This window comes from Bombina bombina, chromosome 4 (assembly GCF_027579735.1).
Source record: "Bombina bombina isolate aBomBom1 chromosome 4, aBomBom1.pri, whole genome shotgun sequence".
Lineage (NCBI taxonomy): Eukaryota > Metazoa > Chordata > Amphibia > Anura > Bombinatoridae > Bombina > Bombina bombina.
Genome location: NC_069502.1, coordinates 792,908,501 through 792,936,170, shown reverse-complemented (window position 1 = coordinate 792,936,170; position 27,670 = coordinate 792,908,501). Strand labels below are relative to the sequence as shown.

Genomic DNA, 27,670 nt, shown 5'->3' with positions numbered 1-27,670 from the left:
TGTTGGGAAGGAGAATATATTCCATAAGTAATGGATGATCCGTGGACTGGATACACTTAACAAGAGAAATAGCCATTAAAAACAGAACTTTCCAAGATAACAGCTTGATATCAATGGAATGAAGGGGTTCAAACGGAACACCTTGCAGAACGTTAAGAACTAAGTTTAAGCTCCACGGCGGAGCAACAGTCTTAAACACAGGCTTATTCCTAGCCAAAGCCTGACAAAAAGCCTGGACGTCTGGAACTTCTGCCAGACGTTTGTGTAAAAGGATAGACAGAGCTGAAATCTGTCCCTTTAACGAACTAGCAAATAAACCCTTTTCTAAACCTTCTTGTAGAAAAGACAATATCCTAGGAATCCTAACCTTACTCCATGAGTAACTCTTGGATTCGCACCAATATAAGTATTTACGCCATATTTTATGGTAAATTTTCCTGGTAACAGGTTTCCTAGCCTGTATTAAGGTATCAATCACTGACTCCGAGAATCCCCGCTTTGATAGAATCAAGCGTTCAATCTCCATGCAGTCAGTCTCAGAGAAATTAGATTTGGATGTTTGAAAGGACCCTGAATCAGAAGGTCCTGTCTCAGAGGCAGAGACCATGGTGGACAGGACGACATGTCCACTAGATCTGCATACCAGGTCCTGCGTGGCCACGCAGGCGCTATTAGAATCATCGATGCTCTCTCCTGTTTGATCCTGGCAATCAATCGAGGAAGCATCGGGAAAGGTGGAAATACATAAGCCATGTTGAAGACCCAAGGTGCTGTCAGAGCATCTATCAGTACCGCTCCCGGGTCCCTGGACCTGGATCCGTAACAAGGAAGCTTGGCGTTCTGGAGAGACGCCATGAGGTCCAGATCTGGTTTGCCCCAATGATGAAGCAGTTGGGCAAACACCTCCGGATGAAGTTCCCACTCCCCCGGATGAAAGGTCTGGCGACTTAGAAAATCCGCCTCCCAGTTCTCCACACCTGGGATGTGGATCGCTGACAGGTGGCAAGAGTGAGACTCTGCCCAGCGAATTATCTTTGAGACTTCCATCATCACTAGGGAACTCCTTGTTCCTCCTTGATGGTTGATGTAAGCCACAGTCGTGATGTTGTCCGACTGAAACCTGATGAACCTCAGAGTTGCTAACTGAGGCCAAGCCAGAAGAGCATTGAAAATTGCTCTTAATTCCAGAATGTTTATTGGAAGGAGTCTCTCCTCCTGAGTCCATGATCCCTGAGCCTTCAGGGAATTCCAGACTGCGCCCCAACCTAGAAGGCTGGCGTCTGTTGTTACAATCGTCCAATCTGGCCTGCGGAAGGGCATCCCCTTGGACAGATGTGGCAGAGAAAGCCACCATAGAAGAGAATCTCTGGTCTCTTGATCCAGATTTAGCAGAGGGGACAAATCTGAGTAATCCCCATTCCACTGACTTAGCATGCACAATTGCAGCGGTCTGAGATGCAGGCGCGCAAAAGGTACTATGTCCATTGCCGCTACCATTAAGCCGATTACCTCCATGCACTGAGCCACTGACGGGTGTTGAATGGAATGAAGTACACGGCAAGCATTTAGAAGTTTTGATAACCTGTCCTCCGTCAGGCAAATTTTCATTTCTACAGAATCTATAAGAGTCCCTAAGAAGGCAACTCTTGTGAGTGGCAATAGAGAACTCTTTTCTACGTTCACCTTCCACCCATTCGACCTTAGAAATGCCAGAACTAACTCTGTATGAGACTTGGCAGTTTGGAAACTTGACGCTTGTATCAGAATGTCGTCTAGGTACGGAGCTACCGCTATGCCTCGCGGTCTTAGTACCGCCAGAAGAGAGCCCAGAACCTTTGTAAAGATTCTTGGAGCTGTAGCTAACCCGAAGGGACGAGCTACAAACTGGTAATGCCTGTTTAGGAAGGCAAATCTTAGATACCGGTAATGATCCTTGTGAATCGGTATGTGAAGGTAGGCATCCTTTAAATCCACTGTGGTCATGTACTGACCCTCTTGGATCATGGGTAAGATGGTTCGAATAGTTTCCATTTTGAACGATGGAACTCTTAGGAATTTGTTTAGGATCTTTAAGTCCAAGATTGGTCTGAAGGTTCCCTCTTTTTTGGGAACCACAAACAGATTTGAATAGAATCCTTGCCCGTGTTCCGACCGCGGAACTGGGTGGATCACTCCCATTAGTAAGAGGTCTTGTACATAGCGTAGAAACGCCTCTTTCTTTATCTGGTTTGCTGATAACCTTGAAAGATGAAATCTCCCTTGTGGAGGAGAAGCTTTGAAGTCCAGAAGATATCCCTGAGATATGATCTCCAACGCCCAGGGATCCTGGACATCTCTTGCCCAAGCCTGGGCGAAGAGAGAAAGTCTGCCCCCCACTAGATCCGTTTCCGGATCGGGGGCCCTCACTTCATGCTGTCTTAGGGGCAGCAGCAGGTTTTCTGGCCTGCTTGCCCTTGTTCCAGGACTGGTTAGGTTTCCAGCCCTGTCTGTAGCGAGCAACAGTTCCTTCCTGTCTTGGAGCGGAGGAAGTTGATGCTGCTCCTGCCTTGAAGTTACGAAAGGCACGAAAATTAGACTGTTTAGCCCTTGGTTTGGCCCTGTCTTGAGGCAGGGCATGGCCCTTACCTCCAGTAATGTCAGCGATAATTTCTTTCAAACCAGCCCCGAATAATGTCTGCCCTTTGAAAGGAATATTAAGCAATTTAGAAGTCACATCAGCTGACCAGGATTTAAGCCACAGCGCTCTACGCGCTTGAATGGCGAATCCGGAGTTCTTAGCCGTAAGTTCGGTTAAGTGTACTACGGCATCAGAAATAAATGAATTAGCTAGCTTAAGGGCTTTAAGCTTGTTCAAAATCTCATCCAATGGAGCTGAGCTAAGGGTCTCTTCCAGAGACTCAAACCAGAATGCCGCCGCCGCAGCAGTGACAGGCGCAATGCATGCAAGGGGTTGTAATATAAAACCTTGTTGAACAAACATTTTCTTAAGGTAACCCTCTAACTTTTTATCCATTGGATCTGAAAAAGCACAGCTATCCTCCACCGGGATAGTGGTGCGCTTAGCCAGAGTAGAAACTGCTCCCTCCACCTTAGGGACCGTCTGCCATAAGTCCCGTGTGGTGGCGTCTATTGGAAACATTTTTCTAAATATAGGAGGGGGTGAAAAAGGCACACCGGGTCTATCCCACTCCTTATTAACAATTTCTGTAAGCCTTTTAGGCATAGGAAAAACGTCAGTACACGCCGGTACCTCAAAATATTTATCCAGCCTACATACTTTCTCTGGAATTGCAACTGTGTTACAATCATTCAGAGCCGCTAAAACCTCCCCTAGTAATACACGGAGGTTCTCAAGCTTAAATTTAAAATTTGAAATGTCTGAATCCAGTTTACTTGGATCAGATCCGTCACCCACAGAATGAAGCTCTCCGTCCTCATGTTCTGCAATTTGTGACGCAGTATCAGACATGGCTCTATTATTATCAGCGCACTCTGTTCTTATTCCAGAGTGATCTCGTTTACCTCTAAATTCTGGCAATTTAGATAGTACTTCAGTCATAACATTAGCCATGTCTTGCAAAGTGATTTGGATGGGCCGCCCTGATGTACTTGGCGCCACAATATCACGCACCTCCTGAGCGGGAGGCGAAGGTACTGACACGTGAGGAGAGTTAGTCGGCATAACTTCCCCCTCGTTGTCTGGTGATATATTTTTCACATATAAAGTTTGACTTTTATTCAAAGTAACATCTATACATTGAGTGCACAAATTTCTATTGGGCTCCACATTGGCCTTTAAACTTATTGAACAAACAGCTTCATCTGTGTCAGACATGTTTAAACAGACTAGCAATAACACTAGCAAGCTTGGAAAAAAACTTTTAAATAAATTTACAAGCTATATAAAAAACGCTACTGCGCCTTTAAGAAACATAAAAATGTGACACAGTTGAATTAATGATGAACCAAATATGTTAAAACAACCAAATTTTAACAGAAAATGTATAAAGTTAGCAGAGAATTGCACCCACAAGCAAAAGGATGATTAACCCCTTAATACCCAAAACGGATAACAGTTGAAATAATAAACGTTTTTTATCACAGTCAAACACACTGTCACAGATCTGCTGTGACTGATTAACTCCCTCAAAACTAGTTTTGGAGACTCCTGGGCTCTGTAGAGACGTCCTGGATCATGGAGGAAGAAATAGGAAGACTGTGACTAAATTTTTACTGCGCAACAAAGCGCTAAAATAGGCCCCTCCCACTCATATTACAACAGTGGGGAAGCTCAGTAAACTGTTTTTATTCAGAAACAAACGACAGCCATGTGGTAAAAATCATGCCCATAAAGTTTTATCACCAAGTACCTCAGAAAAAACGATTAACATGCCAGTAAACGTTTTAAAAATGAAAATTATGAAGTGTTATTAATAAGCCTGCTGCTAGTCGCTTTCACTGCAGTGCAGGCTCAAATATTACTTTAATATAGACAGTATTTTCTTAGTGAAATTCCATTCCCCAGAAATACCTCAGAGTATACATACATACATATCAGCCTGATACCAGTCGCTACTACTGCATTTAAGGCTGCACTTACATTACATCGGTATTAGCAGTATTTTCTCAGTCAATTCCATTCCTTAGAAAATAATTTACTGCACATACCTCCTTGCAGGTGGGCCCTGCATGCTATCCCCTGTTCTGAAGTTACCTCACTCCTCAGAATGGCCGAGAACAGCAAGTGGATCTTAGTTACGACCGCTAAGATCATAGACAAAACTCAGGTAGATTCTTCTTCTAATGCTGCCTGAGAAGAAACAACACACTCCGGTGCCGTTTAAAATAATAAACTTTTGATTGAAGAAATAAAAACTAAGTTTAACACACCACAGTCCTCTCACACGTCCTATCTATTAGTTAGGTGCAAGAGAATGACTGGGTATGACGTAGAGGGGAGGAGCTATATAGCAGCTCTGCTTGGGTGATCCTCTTGCACTTCCTGTTAGGGAGGAGATATAATCCCATAAGTAATGGATGACCCGTGGACTGACTACACTTAACAGGAGAAATGTGATGTAAATTCTTTAATAGTTTTGGAGTTAAATAATATCATAATATATTGTTTGATATGGGAGAATATTTTTGGTCAGACTTTTCAATAAATCACATATACATATTTTTGACTTTCCAACAAGAAAAAGTGAAATATGACCCTTAGGGGCCAAATTATCAAAGGTCTTGCGGACCTGATCCGACAGTGCGGATCAGGTCCGCAAGACCTTGCTGAATGCGGAGAGCAATACGCTCTCCGTATTCAGCATTGCACCAGCAGCTCACAAGAGCTGCTGGTGCAACGCCGCCCCCTGCAGACTCGCGGCCAATGGGCCGCCAGCAGGGAGGTGTCAATCAACCTGATCGTATTCGATTGGGTTGAATTCTGGCGATTCCTGTCCGCCTGCTCAGAGCAGGAGGACAGGGTTATGGAGCAGCAGTCTTTAGACCACTGCTTCATAACTGCTGTTTCTGGCGAGTCTGAAGACTCGCCAGAAACACAGGCCCACAAGCTCTGTTCGGCGCTTGATAAATGGGCCCCTTAGTGTGAAAAGGTAGTTTACCCAATGTACAGAATGAGAGAAAAGACATGTCAGGCTGCAATCTGACGATTCTTTTCAAACAATTTAAATGCATGTAAATTAAACACATGTAAATAAACAAATACAGACGGTCGCATGTACATGCAGCTGTTAATATGACATATTCCATCAGCACTCACCTCCCCTGTCAGCAAGTACATGATCTGCAGGGTGTGGGTCAGTATCCTCTCTGTTGTCATCTTGTCCCCGGTCATGTGACTCGCTGTCAGTGAGTTAGTCGGAAGCTGCAAGAGTGAAACATAAAAACATCACTGACCCCTCTAACATCACGTGCGTATCCTCTTATTATATTCTCTCATCGTGTAGCCAATCTGAGCAGTTGATGAGTCTGGCATGAGCATAGACAACCCAATTTCATTGCTAAATATTTCAGTACTTAAACTGATGGTAAATCCTAGCATTTGTGAAATGCTAGGATTTACTATTGGAACAAATAAAAGGAACGTTTAGTCATGAAGTATAAAAAATACTAAATTTGCTTTATTTGTCTGAAGCCTTCACCGCACTGAGCTGCTAAGGCAGCACGCTATTTTGTTGTGAGGTGACGTTTCCACCTCTTAGCCAATAGCCGTGCTGGCTATCCGGCTTGGCACCAGTTGGCCAGCACGGCTATTGGCAAATAGGTGGAAACGTCACCTCACAGCAAAATAGCGTTCTGCCGTGGTTTAGGATTTACCATCACTTTAAGTATTGGCTACTTTAAATCTATGTGAACAAGAAGATGCAGAAGAATGCATGTTTACCATTGGGAGGTGGAAGAGATTTGTACTAAAATGTTCAATTTGAATTGCACTTGCTTATGTATATTCAGACAGAGATAAGATAACGAGGCCAGAGTGTATAGAGAGAAAAAGTGAGAGTGCAAGCTCAGCCCATTTACATGGTTGGTACCTTGAACTAGCAAAAACAACTACTTCATAATACAAAAATAAACCTAAAGTAGCAATTTCCCATACATTAGATACCTTGCAGTTGGTATAACAAGCCATAGGAAACACATTATAGGGAAACCAATTTTACAACAGAGCAGAGCAGCATTTCAAAAGTTCTGCATACAAATACATTTTTATAAGCATTTATAAGGTCATTTTGTTAGCCACAATCACAATGTTTTGCAGAACAAGGGCACAACCCTTGAGAAGCTTGTTAAACATCTCCTTTGCTACGATCAATTCGGGAAAAATAAAACTATGCTCCTGCACTGATCAAGCAATTACTGTGTAGCATGTTTGCTGCATTCTCTTTGGGGCAGTAAAAGAAACAATATACACAGATAAATTACAGGAAAACTAGAGACATAAGATATGAATATTTTTTTTTCACAGAACATAATAAATTCAGGGAATTTAGAGTAAATGTCCCTTTGATTGTTGATAACATTAACTGATTAAAGTTGCTGAGAGCAAATGAAAATAAAAGTGACCGAGTCACTAATAATTATTAAGTAATAATACAAAATGCTGAAGGCAACAGGAAGAGCCGAGGTTCACAATAACACACTGTGGGCTAGATTATAAGTGAGGCACAACAGACTTTGCGGCAGCGCAACAGCGATTTTGTCAACCATTTTTATTCCACTAATATTACAAGTCGGGAGAAATCGCCATTGCGCTACCGCAATAGTCCTTACCGCATTAATCCATACCGCGATCTAAGAGCTCTTGTAAAGTGTTTTGCTAAACTTAAAAGTTGTTTGTAGTATGTAGTTGGCGCTCCTAGAAGACAAAATGTTTATTTTAATAAAAACCTGTGGTTAAAGTAATAAATTCACTTAGAAGATATTAATGGTAGATAAGTTTAAAACAACATACGCTCTTTTGTGATAAAACAGTTGCAACAGAAGATATAATCGAGGCTCTTACAATACGAATATTTAAGGGGGACGTCTCCCCTGATATATTGCCTTGGATATAAATATGCAATATAATAGATAACACTTTAAAATATATACTGTGCGTATTGATACAGGTCTGTACTTTTGCAGAGTTCAATTGTTTGCACATTGATACAATGTATACACAAGATAGTCACGTAATCTGAATACGTCAGATTGAGTTTTCTACTCATGTGACCTGGATTCGAACAGCTGTTACAATGTTACCAGTGCACTGGTTGAAGTATGGTCTATGTTGCCATAGTGACCGCTATATTCGGCCGTGGTTAAGATCTTTGGTTATCTTCGGTAAGATGTATAATACAGACGCAACTCCTCTTTATCCTTAGATAGTCTTGGGAGTATTTATAGAAAGCAGATGTAACTCCTCTTTATCTTTAGATAGCCTTTGGAGTTATGTGGATGGTATGTTGTCCTCTTATTTTGGAAACTCCGATTTACCTAAACTTCTAAAGAGGACACTCCTTTCTGGAGATGTATATATCTTTAGTTTGAACTTTCAAGGATGTACACAATATGTAGAAGAAGCTTCAGTTTAAAAACAGTCAGTTCATTCGGTTCTACGCGTTTTACCCTCACAAGGGGCATTGTTAATAGCGCTGCTTATATTTGTACTTTCTAATAAACTTAAAAGTTGCACAAAACACAAGAAAAATACATTATAAAGTACACAAACACCCATAAATTACACTATTAACTCCTAAACCACAAACCCCCCACACTGCAACAACTCAAAATTATTAACCCCTAAACCGCCACCCCCTACACAGCAAACACTAAATAGAGCTATTAAAAAGCGATAGTAAACCCCAAAAATTTATTTTACGATTCAGATAGAACATACAATTTTAAACAACTTTCCAATTTAATTCTATTATCAAATTTTCTTCATTCTCTTGTTATCCATTGCTGAAGGGACAGCATTTCACTACTGACAGGAAGCTGAAAATATCTATTTGGCCAATCACAAAAGACAAATGTGTGCAGGCACCAATTAGTAGCAGCTCCCACTAGTGTATAATATGTGCGTATTCATTTTTTAACAAGGGATACTAAGAAAACTAAGCACATTTGAAAAAAGAAGTGAATTTAAAAGTGTCTTAAATTGACCTGCTCAATGCAAGTTTAATTTTGACTTTCCTATCCCTTTAACCCATAAACCGCCATCCCCCCACCATCGTAAACACTAAATAAACCTATTAACCCCAAAACTGCCATTCACCCACATCGCACAGTAATAAACTAATAACTAAACCCCCTAAACTAACATACCCTAAATTAGCCACAAATAAAATACAACTATCCAAACTAACTTAAAACACAAAAAAAAGCAACAAAAAAAAAACTTACCTGTAAAATAAAATTTAAACCTAAGCTTACTCTAAAAAACCTAACATTATAATAAAAATAAAAAATATGGAGGGGGTGGAGCAAGCCTTTGAAGAGAACAGACGCATTTTCTAATAGCTCCCGCTTGCAGTTATAATATACTTATTTCCAATAAGATCCTTGCTAAAATACCTACTACAAATTCATCCACAAACTATAGTGATCTCAGGGATTGAACATCTGGGCAATTTTGACGAGCGGGAGTTCCTATGTAACACTCCTTTATGAAGCGTTCCTGATCAAGTGAAGCACCGGGCAGCCATTACAGGCCTACTTTTCTTACTCAACGGAACGCTTCCTTGCAAACCTCAGGCGAGTACACAGGGATTCTTTAAGTGGCATATCTATATATAATCCATTATTGCTTACCGGCCACATAAAAGTGTCTCTTACATATGGATCCCCTTAGAACCGATCAATGACGCCATAATACAATTTACACATATAGAGATCAGGCCTGCAGAGTCCCCCCTCAACCTCCTTACTTACTAATTGGGCCAAAGTGTGTTCAGAAGGCACAGACCCCTCGACAACTGCCCACAAATTATTTCTAAGTTGACCTTGCAAAGATATGGAGTCCTTAGATAGATGGGAAAAAGTCGCCCTACACAGGGGTGGAACCACTAGCGGTGCAGGTGGTGCCACAGCACCAGGCCCCCGAGGCTGGGGGCCCAGAATCATAACAGTAAAATGGAGGCTTGGAGGAAAAAAATTAAATTAACATTTGTGCTGCTATTATTTTTTTTAGCAGCCGTGTCCATGTGTTAAATTTGAAATGTCACATATAATGCAGCCTCTAGGGTGCGCCGCAGCGCACCTTCCCTATCGGTGTAGCACAGGCGGCATGTCAGGCCGCGCAACACCAGAGGTGGAGGATGTGGAGTGTGCCATTATGAAGGTGCGCTTCATGTCAGAGCATGTTCCGGCCTCCTGCTCTCTAGTAGCCATCAGCAGTATACCCAGTACCACAAACCAGTGTGGGAGCCACACATGTAGAAGGTAATGAATGACACAGGACTGTCTGGAGCCCAGAAGCAGCCTAGACTGCAGGGCTGTGGATAGGATGGGCCGGATGTTTGCGGGAAAATAACAGGGAACCAACAGACACAGTACTAGGGATTGTTGCTACCAGATATGAGGATCAAGTCACGGGGACATATATATATATATATATATTTATATTTATATATTATAGGAGGGATATGGGAGATGTGTGTTATAAGCGCTAATATGTGGAGGTCTTGTCAAAATGTAAATAAATTAATATGATATCATAAGATCTAAAAAGTTGATTCATATATAAAAAAGCACTTTAAAAATGGTAAATGCTTAAAAGTGGACACATGAAATATTTGAAAAACTCACTTATAAGTATATATCCTCATACAGCCATTAATACAGCAATGATATAATGACAGAAATAAACATGTATACGTATAAAAACTGTATAATAACAAATAAATGTATATACATAAAAAACACACACTTTGAATAAAAACGCTTTTTCAATAAAAAGAGTAAAAGGAAAAAGTCTCTATATATGAAGATATCCCAATTCGTGTCAAAAAGTTGTGAAGACAAAAACAGTAGAACAATTGTGTTCCTTTCTGCACCCCTCACACGGTGAACGTGACTCCAAGTGACCCCCTTAGGGTGTATACTCACAGGAAATGCCCTCAATCACTATGAGGTAAGATACAGGTGTTTGTCCTCAATACAGCTCTTTGCCTGTCTCAGGTCAATATGACTTGTCTCGCATAGATGTCCTGGGAGGCTCGTGCAGTGCCGGTGATCTTTCCAAAATCCCGAACGTCAAACAGGTCATACGGGTCGAAAACGTCGCTGTTCTGTAGCCCAAACTTATCGTGGCAAACTTTTAAAAAGGTTCGGATATTCTTGAGGCAAAGGAAAGGTGTCACATGTGGGCCCCCAGAGCCACTTTCTAGGATATATAGTGTGTATATATATATATATATATATATATATATATATATATATATATACACACACACAAACATATACACAAACACAAGAGAAAATGTTCTTAGCGCACAAAGATATAGTTATCATATAAAATTTTAAAGTAAAAAAAGGAATTTCTGGTATTTCTACAGAAAAAAATAATTTCCGGTATTTCTACAAAAAAAGAAGTAGGACTTATAAATACTCTAAAAAGACAATCTGTTGGAGGAGATACTAGGTATGAATAATAATTATATGTATGTGCTATACGTTAAAATAATGTATCCATTAAATACAACAAATACATAAAAAAACAGAGTATTCAAAAATATATTTACACACACATACGGAGAAATAGTTGCTGAATATAGGATGAACTCCAAAAAAACCCGATTAGAAAATATAACAGGAACAAACAGATAGGAGCCCCAGCGGGTAGAAAGTTCGTACAGTTTTAATGTCTATTATGTTCCAGATTGGAGTTCATTAGGTATAAATCTTATTCATAGGTTCTATCTATCTATCTATATATATATATATATCCAAATTTCCAGATCTTACCCACAAGTGGAAAACTGCCTGGGTGCAACTTTAAACAACAAATAGCATCCAAAAGAAAGTGCACTCTCAGGTCTTTCACAGCAAAAGTTACTTTATTGATGTAACGTTTTCGGATGAAGGAGGCAAGTCCTCCGAAAACGTTACATCAATAAAGTAACTTTTGCTGTGAAAGACCTGAGAGTGCACTTTCTTTTGGATGATATATATATATATAACATATACACACACATATATACACATATACAAAGTCATTAAGAACCCAACGCCTGGCTCCAGCGCTAAAAAGGTTCCCAAAGCAGGCACAAACACAGGCAATTTGAAACAAATCATCCTTTATGTGAAAGCAAGGAAATAAGGACATTGCCCAAACGTTCCGGCTTACGCAGGAGCCTCTCTCAATGGAGGCCGTGCAGACATAAAAAACAATGTATAAACCCCTTATTTAAATACCCTCTACCAAATACTTAAACCAGTATCAGATTTTTCAGAGTCACTCAATCATCTGATCATCACCAGCCCACATGCATCAGTAGCTTTGACGCTCCCAGGTGACGTCATTAATGTGTGCAAGTGAATACCAACCGCCAATTCAATCTGCATCGATAGTAACAACACTCTAAAGTGACGTCATCAGTATGCGCATGTGGAAACAATCCACCAAGTCACCGTTGCCATTGTGACGGTATACACAATGTGCCCGTGAGTTGAGCAATCTAGTGTGAAACAAGCGATCGGAGCCCAGAAAGCATCTGAGGCTGCAAATATCAAACAATATATATACAAATATAACAAGTGTCAATCATTAAATAGAATCTCTAAGCACACTACACAGCAATCTTACAGGACTAACCTAATGTTTGCACCATCTATACCCATAGGTATCAAAATGCTAGGTTTCCCTAGAAACTGTTACTTAAACTATTGCAAAAGAATATTATATTAATATTACATTAAATGCATTTACTCATGAATATCATAAGGACATATGCTTTATACTCCAAGGAGCAGGTAGAAACAACACGGACAACCACCACCATCCATATCATTTACGATAGCAGCAGACGAAATCTATGTTCGCATTCAGTCCCTTAGGAGACAGGGTATCCAACCTGAAGATCCATCTTGATTCAAGACGTAATAAGGCCAATGCTCTATCACCTCCACTTCTAGGTCGAGGGACATGATCAATTAGCATCGATCTCAGCAAAGATACTGAGTGTCCTGCTTGCAAAAAGTGCCTGGCGACAGGCTGGTCAGAACGACCTTTATCCAATGCCTGCCGTATAGCCGACCTGTGATTAGCAAGTCGTTTACGGAACGATGTCACAGTCTTTCCACATAATAGTAAGAACAAGGATAGGTGATGATGTATATCACAAACTCCTATGTGCATGTCAGCCTGTGTCTGATGGACCTAGCACCAGTAATGACAATAATGATGCCAACACATGCTTGTACTTCAAATCAAATAAAACTTCGGAAAGCACAGTCACCTGTATACAATGACATTGTTGTGACTTCTCTGCTCTCCACTACCGTGTTCAGTGCTCTTGCATCTGTTTAAACATATAAAGCATTTGCGTGTTTTTTTAAACTCACAAGCAACGCCTATAAGAAACATTGCCTACAAATGATGGCAGAGACATGCGCAGTCCACCGTATGATAATTAGCCATGCGTGCGCAGTATACACCTAGGATGGGTGTGAGCGTGACGCTATCCAATGAGGAGCGAGTGGATGACCGGAAGGGGTGTGGCCTCACGCAATTGGAGCCGAATTACGTCGCTGTTCTCACTTCAATCATGGCATAGAAGAGAATATATAAGGCTGCTGCTTTAGCTATATTTTATTCTGTCTCCCGGATGTCAGGACTCAACATCTTCCTTCTGGGTGATACCATTTGAAAAAGGTGCCAGTTGGGCAACGAAACGTCATGGGACTAGGTTTTAAACTTTACCAATAAAAGTTATTCTTTACAAAAACTCAGTGAGTGCTGTCATTATACTGTATGTATGTGTATATATATATATATATATATATATATATATATATATATATATATATATATATATACTTTTACCCTTTTATTTTTCATGGGTTACATTTATAGGGAAGAAGCTACACAAAGTTCAAGGGTAATTCTTTATACAGCTAGCAAAGTAGTCTATATTTGTCTTTGCAATATCTGCAGGCTTTCACTAATTTTAATAACATCTCTAGTAAGCATTTTAGTTTTACACACACACACACATATATTATATATTGCCCAAAAAAATGAAAAAAATCCCTAATCTTAAAAAAAAAAAAAAAAAAACACCCCACTAAGCCCAAAATTGTTACTCACCGATGATGAGCGGCGCTCCATTTTCATCCATCGCGGGTCCATTTTCTTCCCGGCCGCGGTCCATCTTCTATCTTCATCCCAGTGGCAAATTTGATTCTTCAAATTCAAATCAGCCAATAGGATAAAAGGAAAACTGTGTCATTTTCGCGAGTAGGGTGTTGATTTCTATCGGAGAACACATGCACAAGCACGCCAAAACGCCAATAGCGATGCGGGCTACCGCTAGCGAAAAAACATATTTTTTCACAACTTGTAATATGAGCAGATCCCGAAAATCGCAAAAAATCGTATCGCTAGCGGGGTTTCCCCCCCCCAACTTTTTATCTCCATTGATTTCTATGAAAGAACACATGCACAAGCACAGCAAAACTACACTGCGATGTTTGCGATTCTCAGGCTACCACTAGTGGAAAAAAAAAAAAAATTTCCAACTTGTAATATGAGCAGATCCTGAGAATCGCAAAAATCCATATCGCTAGCGGTGTTTTCGATAACTTTACCGCATGACTTGTAATCTCGGCCTATATTAATGGGGATGTATTATCATGTGAAGAAATGCACCAAGTGATACAGAAATAACAAGAAATATAAAAGGTCATCTATACATGAAGCAGAACACATAGAATTAAGTTTTCAGGAACAGGATGTGAGCAGACTAATCTGGTTTCTGTTGTACGTGCAGGTATTATCTATATATAACATATCTGCACATGTTTACGGCCATTCTATACAATAACACTTCCTCTTCTGCACAAATTACTACTTTTTATACCATATAAATACCAGTTTACTCTTTATTAGTCTAAGCCTTCACAAGCTGCCTATTGCTGGTCTGTGTATGGGGATGATGGAATAATAAAAGGATGCTGGCAAATAACTGTCTCCTCAGGTGAATATTCCCAGAACAACTCTAAAAACCAGCACTTTCTTTACCTCTGAGCTTCTGTCACCTCTTGTTGATAAGCAGCTAATACACATAATCACTGCAGAAGGTTACTGTTATGATGTTTTCTCACCTCTCCCGTCAGCAGGTAGAGAATCTCCAGGATGTGATTCAGGATCTGCTCAGGCAGCTTCTTCATCTTGTTCATGGGAAGAGATATTCCAACAGCCACTATACCTGACATGGGACAATACAGCACAAGTATTCCAACAGCTCTTATACACAACATAGGAACAATACAGCACAAGTATTTCAACAGCCTCTTTACCTGACATAGGAACAATACAGCAATAGTATGCCAACAGCTTTTATACCTGACATGGGAACAATACAGCACTAGTATTCCAACAGCTCTTATACCTGACATGGGAAGAATATAGCACAAGTATTCCAACAGCCTCTATACCTGACATGGGGATAATACAGTACTAGTATTCCAACAACCCCTATACCTGACATGAGCACAATACAGCACAAGTATTGCATCAGCCCCTATACCTGAAATGGCGCCAATACAGCACTAGTATTCAGATAGCCCCTCTATAGCCGTCTTGGAGACAATGCAGCACTAGTATTTTATACCTAACATGGGGAAAATACATCAGCCCTATGTTACTCTGGTGCCCAAAATGTCAGTAAAACAGACAAAGGTTTATATGTTAGCTAGAGTTTCATTGGTATTAAAGTGATAGTAAAGTTTATTAGTTTAACACAGTATATGAAATCATTTATAAAAAGAGTGGCTGTCATGGATACCAGGTTGCCAAGGCCACCCCTCACCAATTTGGACTATTGTGTTTCTCATCAGTTCCCCTTGTGTTTGTTACAATACTATAACTTTGCCCTGAAAGAGCCGAGCGCTACCCCTTTCCTGCCTTGCCGAGTCCCAATCGGAAATCTTATGGAACTACTCGCCGGCTGGGAACGCTAGAGATCCCCACTGAACTTTATCCTAGGTTGCTCCAGAGGCCCTTTGCCCTAGAGCTCCGCTCTTTTAGGGACTTGTTCTACCTCTGATGGGCATGGGTTGGGGTTATTCCTAGGATGGAGCTCCCTCTGGAACCAGGGGTTTTTGACACCTCACTACCTCATGCTGGTTCTGGGTAAACCTTTGCCAGGCTGCCACTCCTGCCCCCAGCCACGGATCATGTCGCTTTTTGGACTGTGACATCTGGGGGTCCAGGGCTTTCCAATGATACCTGGCAATAGCCACCTCTAACCAGCCTGTCTTGAGGGACGGGATCTTTTGGCAAATGTGTATATAAGCTGTGTGTTTGTCGCAATAAAGTCTGTTCCTGTTTCACCTTAATACTGGTCTCGTCTGGTTATTAGGATGAGCTACTTGCTATAAACACTTTCCAGCTATACAGCTACAGGCTCCGGGGGAGATACCCAGTCGGGGTATCCAGGGTCCGTCACATTGGCTGGCAGCGATGGGATCTGCTTCCTCCATACAGGTAGTTGGAAACACCTTGGGGACCAAGTTTCCTGCTGACAGAGGAAAGGCCTGCAACCATGACAGCCGAGTTCCAATAGAGAATGTAAAAGGCGCTGTCCCAGCTGGACGGTCCTGGTTCTGCACAGGACGAGCTGGGATGGAGGGACTTTATCCACTGTGAACTTAATTTTATATACTGTGTTTTAAACTAATAAACTTTACTATCACTTTAAATATATTTTATCACACACACTTTGTGACACATTATTTTGTGAAGCAGTATTTAAAGGGACATGGAAGTCAAAATAAATATTAGTCTTTTGAGCACTATAAGGAGCAGTGTTTGCAAAGTTGTACATGCACGTCTTCAGCACTGTCATATAGTGCTGAAGGTGTGCAAGCTCCTGAGACTACCTAGGTATGCTCTTCAACAAGGTCCTTCTGTTTATGTACATGGAACCCAGGAACCAGGTCCACTCCTCCCCAAACCCACTGCTGCTCCACCCAGTCCTCACCCCACAAGCCAGAGAGGACAATAAGCTCTCATAATCAATATACATATGTGATAGAAAAAAAAAAAAGCGTAGCAGCGAAAGGGTTAAATATTTTTTGTTGGTTACAAAACTAGTTTATAATCAGACAGCTCATTTGCTCACACATGACGGATTCACTGTAGATTTACACTCTGTCCCGCACCTCTGTAGTGTATGTGCATTTGCTGAGTGAGATATTTATTACTGCACAGCGTTACCTGAGCTCTCATTTCCTGGGATCTCCATAGTCTGTAGTGCTGAGTGAGTCTCCATCATGACGTCCTTGTAAAGCTCCTTGTGTTCCTTTATATACTCCCACTCCTCCATAGAGAAATACACAGCAACATCATCACACTTTATAGGTACCTGAAATACACACAACGCATTCAGCACTGACACAGGGACTGGTTCTGTCACACACTTTTACTGACAGAGCCAGGATAATGTTACTGAGAACACAGACAGAAGGCATGAAATACACACAGAAACGGATGGGTCAGTAAAGAGAGTCACTGTGCCTTGACGCTGGTATAATGTCAAATTCCCCAGCAGTGCTCACCTCTCTGCTCAGCAGGTGAATGCTGCTGTAGGGAAGGATAATGTTACTGAGAACATGCAGAGACACAGACAGAAGGTAGAAAATACACACAGGGTCAGATGGGTTAGCAAAGATAGTAACTGTACCTTGACGCTGGTAAAATGTCACATTCTCCAGCAGTACTCACCTCTCTGCTCAGCCGGTGAATGCTGCTGTGGGAGGGATTTTCTTTCCTGTAATCTATTTCTATATAACACATTTTCCAACCATAAGACTAAGGGCTAGAATATGAATCTTAATATCAAATATAGGCCTCCACTTACCTAAGCTAAATACTATGTTCTAGATCAGTCATGGCCCTTATTGTGAAAAGGCAGTATACACCATGTACAGAATAAACAAGGACATGTCAGGCTTCAATCAGCCTATTAGCCTTATAAATTGAGCCAGTCACAGGGACATGCAGTTGTTATTATGACATATTCTATTAGCTCTCACCTCCCCTGTCAGCAGGTACATGATCTGCAGGGTGTGGGTCAGTATCCTCTCTGTTGTCATCTTGTCCCCGGTCATGTGACCCACTGTCAGTGAATTAGTCGCACGCTGCAAGAGTAAAACATAAAAACATTACTGACCCCTCTCACATCATGCGTGTGTATCCTGCCATTGTATTCCCCATCTCATCATGGTCACATGAAAAGACAATCCCCTAGCCAATCTGAGCACTTGGTGAGTCTGACATGAGCAAAGACAACCCAATATGATTGCTAAAGCAGCACCCTAGTTAAAAGGACATTGTCATTTTTATATCAGCAATAAAAGGGATAATGCACTGTAACATTTTCTTCCATGTAATATGTTTCTGATTATCCATTTTAGCTGCAGGAATGTAATAAATTGTTTACAAATAGCTCATTTACCTTAATTTTTCCCACCTATACTTTTCAGTATTTAAGTATAGGCTATAAATAAAAACTATGTAAACAAGAAGGTGCAAAATAATTTACACTCAAAGTGGGGGTGGGGTTTATTGGTACTAAAATGTTCATTTTCAAATGCACGTGCCTTTGTGTGATCAGACAGACAAGATGATGAGGCCATAGTATATATATAGATGGGGAAAAATACACAAATTGTCGGCTCTCCTTATATGGGTTGTAGTTTCAATTAGCAAAAACAGCTACTATGTGTACAAAAATAAACCTAAAGGTGCATCGGCCCATACATTTTATACCTTGTGGTTGGTATAACAAGTCATCAGAAAGCATTTACTTTGCTGTGGCAATGAGGGAAATAAATAACTAAGCTCCTGCACTGATTAAGCAATTATTATGTAACATTTTGCAGCTTCCTTATCTGGACCCAGCAAGTGCATTAAATTAAGGGACAGTAAAAAAACAATATACAGAGATAAATTAAAGGACAAAACAGGAATAATAAGCTATGAATGTACATTTGTTTCACTACGCATAATAAAAAAAACTTTATCAAGAAATTTAGCTTTGAACTAATGTCCCTTTGATTGTTGACAATATTAACTGATTAAACTGGTTGAGGGCAAATGGAAATAAAGATAAGTAATAATAATAATACAAAATGCTGAAGGCAACCGGAAAGGCTGAGGTTTACTATGACACACTCTGTATTACTAGGGGTTTATTGTCATGTGATGAAATGCACCAAGTGATACAGAAATATAAAATGTCATCTATACATAAACCAGAATATATGGAATGAGGTTTTCAGGCACAGGATGTGAGCAGACTAACTAGCTAGCCGGTGTACGTGCAGGTGTTATCTATATATGACATATGTACACATTCCATTCTATATAATAGCACTTCCTCTTCTGCACAAATTATTACTTGTTTATACCCTATAAATACCAGTTTATTCTTTTTTAGCCTAAGCCTGACATGGGGATGGGATGATGGAACAAATAATAAAAGGCTGCTGGGAAATAACGGTCTACTCAGGTGAATTTCTACAACAACTTTCATATTTGCAAAAACACTGTAAAGTGATCAAAAAGTTTCCACTTTGTATAATCACATCTGGAATGGAAAGAATATATGTTAGATGGAGTTTAATTCACTGCTTCTATTAGAGATGCACTGTAACTTACTTTTTAATCTACAATAATTAAAAAAGTAAGAGCGCTATAGCAAAGAACAAATACCAAGTATGGATTATCTTAAAAAAAAATTCACACGCATCACATATAAAAATACGCTTACAGGAAACAAATAAAAAAACAGCTTATCTGTTGAACTGCTCGGGCAGTCTATTAATGACAGGACTCCACGTTCCGGATTTGTTTCCCTCTAAAGCTGCCTGCAGCCGTGGGGTAGATATGTTTCATACACGGTCTGTGAGCCTGAATCCTCAATGATGTCGCCAGTACATAAAGTTTGTACCAAAAGGTAGTACCAGTCCTTATTCCAGGTAAGCCTTCAAAAACTGAATACACGCTACCTGCTAGTGAAGATGCACTTTAACTTACTCTTTAATCTACCCTGCACTCAAGCCACCCACTTCAAAAGCAATTTGTTTTTATGAGCTATAGATTTGAACTGTTCTCCAATTGGTGCTCTAGCCTTGCGGCACTTCTGTTGTGGCTAGAGTGCTGATTGGAGAACAGTTCAAACCATTAGCTCACTAAAAGTATGATTTTTGAAGTGGGTGGCCAATGGCATGGCTAGATCAAAAAGTAAGTTACAGCATAACAGTAAGTTACAGCATATCTTCATTACAACCGATGAATTAAACTCCATCCAAAATATTGTTTCCATTCCAGATTGAATTATAAAAAACGACCAGGTTACACAGCGGTGTTCTGCTGTATTCTGCGACCCGTCAGAATGTGCGACCACGTGACGTCACTGCACTCCAAAGCCCACACGTCACTGTTGTAGAATCCGACTGAACAACCTGGCTGTTGAATTTTTTAAGTGCCGCTGTTCCCTGCCCATCCGATTTCTCTGACATTTAAAATCTGATGGGCGGTTTTGTATCAAACACCCCTCCACATACAGGTACATAGAGCGCACTTCTTGTCAAGGTACATGTTAACAGCGGTTTTGTGTCAAACACCACTTCTTGTACATCCCTCCACATACAGGTACATAAAGCCCACTTCTTGTACAATCCTTAACATACAGGTACCTAGAAGGCACTTCTTGTACACCCCTTCACATACAGGTACATAAAAACAGAGGTACTTTCATTCATTAAACTTTAGAATGCAGCGTTTTTATTAAATACTTACCTTTTTCTTAAGGAAACTCAGACAGGCGATCCTCCATCCACAGCTCCTCTGTACTTAGCACAGCAATGACGAAACTGGCTTCCTCTAATCTTTGCGTGGCCTCATGAGATGGATGCTCCGGGGTGCACGCTATGATTGGAGAAAGCCGGTTTCATCATTGCTGAGGTAAGTACAGAGGAGCTGTGGGCAGAGGATCGCCGGTCTGGGTTTCCTACACATAAAGGTAAGTATTTAAAAAAAAAACGCTGCTATGTCTCAAATGTGCTACCCACACACTAGCTACGAAAATTTAGTAATATAAATATAGGACCTTATGCTTAGAGCAGTCCACTAACTTGATGTGTGTTATCCGTCGGATGCAAGATCCGATGACAGCTGTTATGTGGGATTTTGCAACCGGGGACGTGTGCGCTCAGGAATGCGAAAACGTAACTGTGCGAATGTGCAGATCGTCTGGTCGCACATTCCGACAGGTTGCGGAATCAGACAGAACACCGGGTTTTTCTTTACCTCTGAGTATCTGTCACCTTTTGTTGCTAAGCAACTAATACACATATTCACTGCAGAAGGTTACCGTGGTGTCGTTATGATGGTTTCTCACCTCTCCCGTCAGCAGGTAGAGAATCTCCAGGACGTGATTTAGGATCCGCTCAGGCAGCTTCTTCTTCATCTTGATCATTTTCAGTGATATTCTGTAACACTGAGACCAGCAACAGTGGGGAATAGATGAAAGAAATTACTCATATAGAAATGTCCACACACACCTGAAATATTGAGGAAAAGGAAAACCAATGGCACTACTTGTGATATCCAAAAGACTTTAAATGACTCTTATTATTAACTATCTCAAATAGTGAGATTGAGTTAATCTGAGTAACTCATATAGTGAGATTAAATTATTCTGAGTATTGATGCGGTGTATTATATTTGAATTTAGGAAACAGAGGGTAAAGAACCCTCTACTAGAGAATACACTTATAGCACTCTAAAGTCTTGTGATACTCTGTATATAAAAAGTATTCATAAATTCCATGTATGATATAGAAGGATGGTCTCAGAAACAGTGGAGGAGTCAGAGACCATTTATTAAAACATAACTTTTAATGTTTAATATTATAAAACATAAAAGGGAAAAAAACCTTTAAAAACACACACTTATAATGATCCTGCATAAGTCTTAATGTACACTATATAAGACGATGATGGTATACTAGAATTGAAGGAGAGTAAAAGTTATCAAATCAGCTATATTGTCTTAGTCGGGATAATAACCTCTTTTGCTGGTATTCTCTATATGAGATGTCTTGCTATTTCCAGGATACACTACATTTATGGTATTAAAAATCGAGGTTCTATTCTGAAACATCTAAGAACCCTAGTAAAACAAGTTATATTATTGATCGGGAGATGTTCGTTGAACTTGTTACTTAGGATGTATATAACTACAGTTTATATGAATCCCTTTTATCAGAAAAGATCCAAAATGTAACTAATGCTTCTTAAGCTCAGTTTACTGATCAGTATTACAAGTGGTAACAGATGTTACACTGTACCTTTATTATATTATTTATTATATTATTATATTATGTTTCATATACCTTTTGTTCCCTTATGCAATTGTTACAGTAATTCTTATGTTTTTAACTGGTTCCCAATTCTGTAAAAATGCTCAATATATTCATATTCCTTTTTGCTACCCTTTGTCTCTATAACAAACTACACTATTCAATTACTCCTTCTCCCTCTCCACCTGCACTGTTCATTAGCCCATCTCTCTTAAACTCACCTTACTTTTCTACTCATGAACTTTACCTATTCCTAAACACTCTCTACCCCCTGCAGCTCATCTCAAAAGCAGTCTCACTACTGCAAATCTGTATCTCATCTCATGTCACTCTCCCTCTTGCTTCTACTTACTGCTGGTGACATCTCCCCTAATCCTGGTCCCCAACCACTGACAAGCCGTGCACATCCATGTGTACCATCCCATAGACTCAGAAAACAAAACTCTGCACACCTTTCTCACATTCCTCTTGCATCTAAAGCCACTACCCCTTTCACCTGTGCACTCTGGAACTCTCGCTCTGTTTGCAACAAACTCACTTCTATACACGACCTCTTCATCTCCCGCTCCCTCAACCTTCTGGCCCTAACAGAAACATGGCTCTCTCCCCTAGACACAGCATCCACTGCTGCTCTGTCACATGGGGGTCTCCACTTCAGCCACACTCCTAGGTCTGGTAATAGACAAGGAGGTGGTGTGGGTATTTTACTTTCCTCTCGTTGCACCTTTCAACAAATACACCCTATCTCTTCCCTCACTTTTCCCTCATTCGAAACCCACATGATTTGCTTATTCTCCCCATCTCTCTGTACGTGTTGCAGTCATATACCGACCCCCTGGCTCCCCAACTCAATTTCTAGATCACTTGGCTGCCTGGCTACCCTATTTCCTTTCCTCAGACACCCCTGCCCTCATTCTTGGCAACTTCAACATCCCCCTTAACAATCCCACTGCCTCACCTGCTAAACAACTTCTGCAACTCACTTCCTCTTTCGGTCTGTCACAATGGACTGATTCTCCCACTCACAAAGACAGTCACTCCCTTGACCTGATCTTTAGCTATCGATGCACTCTCTCAAACTTCTCAAACTCCCATTTTCCTCTTTCTGACCACTATCTCCTTACCTGCAACATATCATCCCTTCCTACAACTCTCACACCTTCTACTCCTCACACCAAACTTGACAGAAGCATTAGGTCTTTAGATCAGCAACAACTTGCTAATTCCCTTCAACCGCTCCTCTCATCCTTCTCCACCTTTTCCTGCCCTGAACAATCTATCTGCCACTATAATTTCACCCTTATTTCCGTCCTTGACAATCTCGCCCCTCTTACCACTGCTAGGAAATCACACACTCATCCCCAGCCCTGGCATACTCCTCTGACACGGTACCTACGCAGATGTTCCCGTACTGCTGAACGGCATTGGAGAAAATCACGGAGTTCAGCTGATTTTCTTCATTACAAATTCATCTTGAACTCCTACTAATCTGCCCTTAATCTCCACAATTAACACTACTTCTCTACTCTTATCTCTAATCTTTCTTCAAACCCAAAACGTCTGTTCGCCACTTTCAATACTCTCCTCCGCCCTCCCCCACTTCCTAATATAACTTCTCTGTCAGCTCAAGACTTTGTCAGTCACTTCACTAACAAAATTGACTCCATCAGACATGAAATCAGCTCTCAACACAATTCCATTCTCTCCCCCCCTCAAATACTCTCACTCAACCACATCCCTCAGAACCTGAAACTTAGTCCATTCTCCCCTGTTACTGAGGACGAAGTTTCAGCACTTATACTGCGCTCTCACCTCACTACCTGTCCCCTTGACCCTATCCCCTCACAGCTGCTCCCCTCTCTCTCTGCTACCCTTACCCCTATGCTAACACACATTTTCAACCTCTCCCTCAGCACTGGTACATTTCCCTCATCGATGAAACATGCACTGGTCACACCTATCCTCAAAAAACCTTCCCTTGATCCTACTTCCCCATCCAACTACCGCCCAATTTCCCTCCTCCCTCTTGCTTCAAAGCTTCTCGAAAAACTAGTATATGCACGCCTATCCCATTTCCTTACGTCAAACTCCCTTCTTGACCCGCTGCAATCTGGATTTCGTCCCTATCACTCCACAGAGACAGCTATTGTTAAGGTCACCAATGACCTACTTACAGCTAAATCAAAAGGCCATTTCTCTCTGCTTATCCTCCTTGATCTGTCCGCAGCCTTTGACACTGTCGACCACCCTCTTTTGCTCCAAACCCTCCAATCCTTCGGCATCTGTGACACAGCCCTTTCGTGGCTCTCTTCCTACCTGTCAAACAGTACCTTCAGTGTAGCCTTCTCTGGGGCCTCCTCTGCCCCGTCACCACTTTCTGTCGGAGTACCACAAGGCTCTGTCCTCGGTCCCCTTCTCTTCTCAATCTATACGTCATCACTAGGTTCCCTAATTAAGTCCCACGGTTTCCAATATCATTTGTATGCCGATGACACCCAAATCTACTTCTCTGCACCAGAACTATCTCCTTCCTTGCTAACCTAACCCGTGTCACTAACTGTCTTTCTCACATCTCTTCCTGGATGTCCTCTCACTACCTCAAGCTAAATCTCTCCAAAACTGAGCTCCTCATTTTCCCCCCTTCTTCCAAAATCTCCATCCCCAATATCTCTATAACTGTCCACAACTCCATCATTACCCCTACCCTGTATGCCCGATGTCTCGGGTCACATTTGACTCAGATCTTTCCTTCACTCCTCACATTCAGTCCTTGGCTACAGCCTGCCGCTTCCACCTTAAAAACATCTCTAAAATTAGACACTTGCTTACACAAGACACAACTAAGATTTTAATCCACTCTCTCATTCTTTCCCGCCTTGATTACTGCAACTCTGTCCTCTCTGGTCTCCCCACCTGCCGCCTAGCTCCTTTACAATCCATAATGTAAAATGTGAAGGGGCCAGACTCATCTTCCTTACACGTTGCTCTTCATCTGCTGCGCCTCTCTGCCAATCCCTTCACTGGCTTCCTCTTGCCTCTAGTAGCAAACACAAAACTCTCACTCTGACATACAAAGCCCTCAACTGCACTGTTCCCCCATACATCTCAGACCTTATCTCCAGATACTCTCCCTCCCGTCCCCTTCGCTCTGCTCATGACCTCCTACTCTCCTCCTCTCTTGTCACCTCATCACACTCCCATTTACAGGACTTCTCCAGATTGGCTCCCATCTTGTGGAACTCCCTGCCTCGATCCACAAGACTCTCTTCTAGTTTTAAAAGCTTCAAGTGCTCCCTAAAGACTCTACTGTTCAGGGACGCATACAATCTACGCTAACCTTTCCTAATACCAGTTCCTCTCCTCCACTGCAATCTCCTGAACCCTCTTAGCATGTAAGCCTAAAAGTCCAGCTGTTTGTAGATCACCTTCTTAAGAGCTGACTACAACAGTGCAACTCTTGGCAGGGCCCTCTACCCTATAATTGTTTTTTTGTACTCCCCCTTTGTTTATAGCGCTGCGGAATCTGTTGGCGCTCTACAAATAACCGATAATAATAATAATAATGTTGCTTAATAATAGATGTTGCTAAATATTTGGACGCAACTATGTATAAAGTAGTTCTTGTTAGGTGTTACTTATAACAGATTCAGTAAGAAGTTTAGCTGTGTTGAATTTAATTGAATGGGGTCAACAACTGTATTCTCTTGTCTTGATTTAGAATACTTTGTTAAAGTGACAGTCAACACCAGAAATGTTGTTGTTTAAAAAGAAAGATAATCCCTTTATTACCCATTCCCAGTTTTGCATAATTAACACAGTTACACAAATAATACATATTTTCACTCTGTATTTACCTTGTATCTAAACTTCTGCTGACTGCCCCCTTATTTCAGTTCTTTTGACAGACTTGCACTTTAGCCAATCAGTACTAACTCCTAGGTCACTTCACATGCATGAGTTCAATGTTATCTATATGAAACATGTGAACTAATGCCCTCTTGTGGTCAAGATGCATTCAGATTAGAGGCAGTCTTCAAGGTCTAAGAAATTAGCATATGAACCTCCTAGGTTTAGCTTTTAACTAAGAGTACCAAGAGAACAAAGCAAAATTGGTGATAAAAGTAAATTGGGAAGTTGTTTAAAATTACATGTCCTATTTAAATTATGAAAGTTTATTTTTGACTTGACTGTCCCTTTAAATGTGTATATTCACTTGAATCAGTACATTTATGTCTAATATTTGGACAGTTGTGTGTAATATTATATCCACGGTTAGTATTCAAATTCTTGACACAAAATGTCACACCTGAACTATATCTGTATACATGTATACCCCAAACATATGTACATAAACTCCCGAATACCCACAATACTTACACCTACATATATACATATGAAATTCATGAATGCATACATATACAGACATATACCACCACACACACGTGCAACTGATGATAAAGGCTGTTTTGCGTTTGAGTAAAAGAGATGGAAGCTTAGAAGGTGTACAAAGAAATACATAAGTAATAGTAAAGTACAAGTGCCTTATACAGAGCAGTTTATATTTTTACAAGTCTCCCTCTGTATCTCACACACACCCAATCCCCTCCCCAGTATGTTATATACAGATATAATATTATTGAGAGCAGTGACATGCGGTGACGTCAGAGGCTGGTGAGGCAGTGTCTAGGATACGCCTTCATTCTTTAGATATCCTTTGTTGAAGAAATAGCAATGCACATGGGTGAGCCAATTGCATGAGGTATCTATGTGCAGCCACCAATCAGTAGCTACTGAGCATATTTAGATATAATTTTCGACAAAGGATATCATAAGAATGAAGAAAATTAGATATTAGATGTAAATTGGAAAGTTATTTAAAATTGCATGCTCTTTCTAAATCATGAAAGAAAACATACTTTTTACTTTAATGCTGCAAATTATGCTTATAGATTCCTTCATTATTCAGTAAATATAAAAATGTCTTGATCCAGTGGCAGCTGGTGAAATTTAAAGATGGTGGGCGCTTGACCCCACCCCTTTAAATAAAGCCACCTGCCCAGATGGCACCACCAATTCATTAATTAAATAAATAAAAGGTAGACCGAAACACAGAAAAGCACTTGGGGGGAGAGGGAGAGAGAGGGGGGGAGAGGGAGACACAATCACACAGAGGGTTAGAGAGACACATAAAGGTATGAGAGAGTCAGAGGGGGAGGAAGAGAGACAGAGATAAAGAGACCATGGGGGAGAACGACACATAAGGAGAGACAGAGGGAGTGGGAGAGAGAGACAGACAGATAGAGAAAGAGAGATGGATAGAGAGAGACACACACAGAGGGGAGAGACAGAGAGAAAGAGGGGAGACACAGAGGGGAAGAGAGAGAGAGAGAAAGAGGGGAAGAGAGAGAGAGAGAGAGAGAAAGAGGGGAAGAGAGAGAGAGAGAGAGAGACAGAGGGGAAGAGAGAGAGAGAGAGACAGAGGGGAAGAGAGAGAGAGAGAGAGAGAGAGAGACAGAGGGGAAGAGAGAGAGAGACAGAGGGGAAGAGAGAGAGAGACAGAGGGGAAGAGAGAGAGAGA

At 40.9% G+C, this 27,670-nt stretch overlaps 1 protein-coding gene across 1 annotated transcript in view; it reads right to left on the bottom strand.

Moving 5' to 3' along the window:
• LOC128656990 (gastrula zinc finger protein XlCGF57.1-like) overlaps positions 1-27,670 on the bottom strand; it is a 98,436-nt gene that overhangs the window by 48,430 nt on the left and 22,336 nt on the right. Inside the window, exons 2-6 of the mRNA XM_053711198.1 lie at positions 21,129-21,227; positions 17,758-17,862; positions 16,940-17,087; positions 14,824-14,927; positions 5,777-5,881 (exon numbers count right to left, since the gene is read on the bottom strand). Coding sequence (XP_053567173.1) covers positions 5,777-5,881; positions 14,824-14,927; positions 16,940-17,087; positions 17,758-17,862; positions 21,129-21,206 — 540 coding nt within the window. The 5' untranslated portion in view covers positions 21,207-21,227. The remainder of the gene's footprint in view (positions 1-5,776; positions 5,882-14,823; positions 14,928-16,939; positions 17,088-17,757; positions 17,863-21,128; positions 21,228-27,670) is intronic.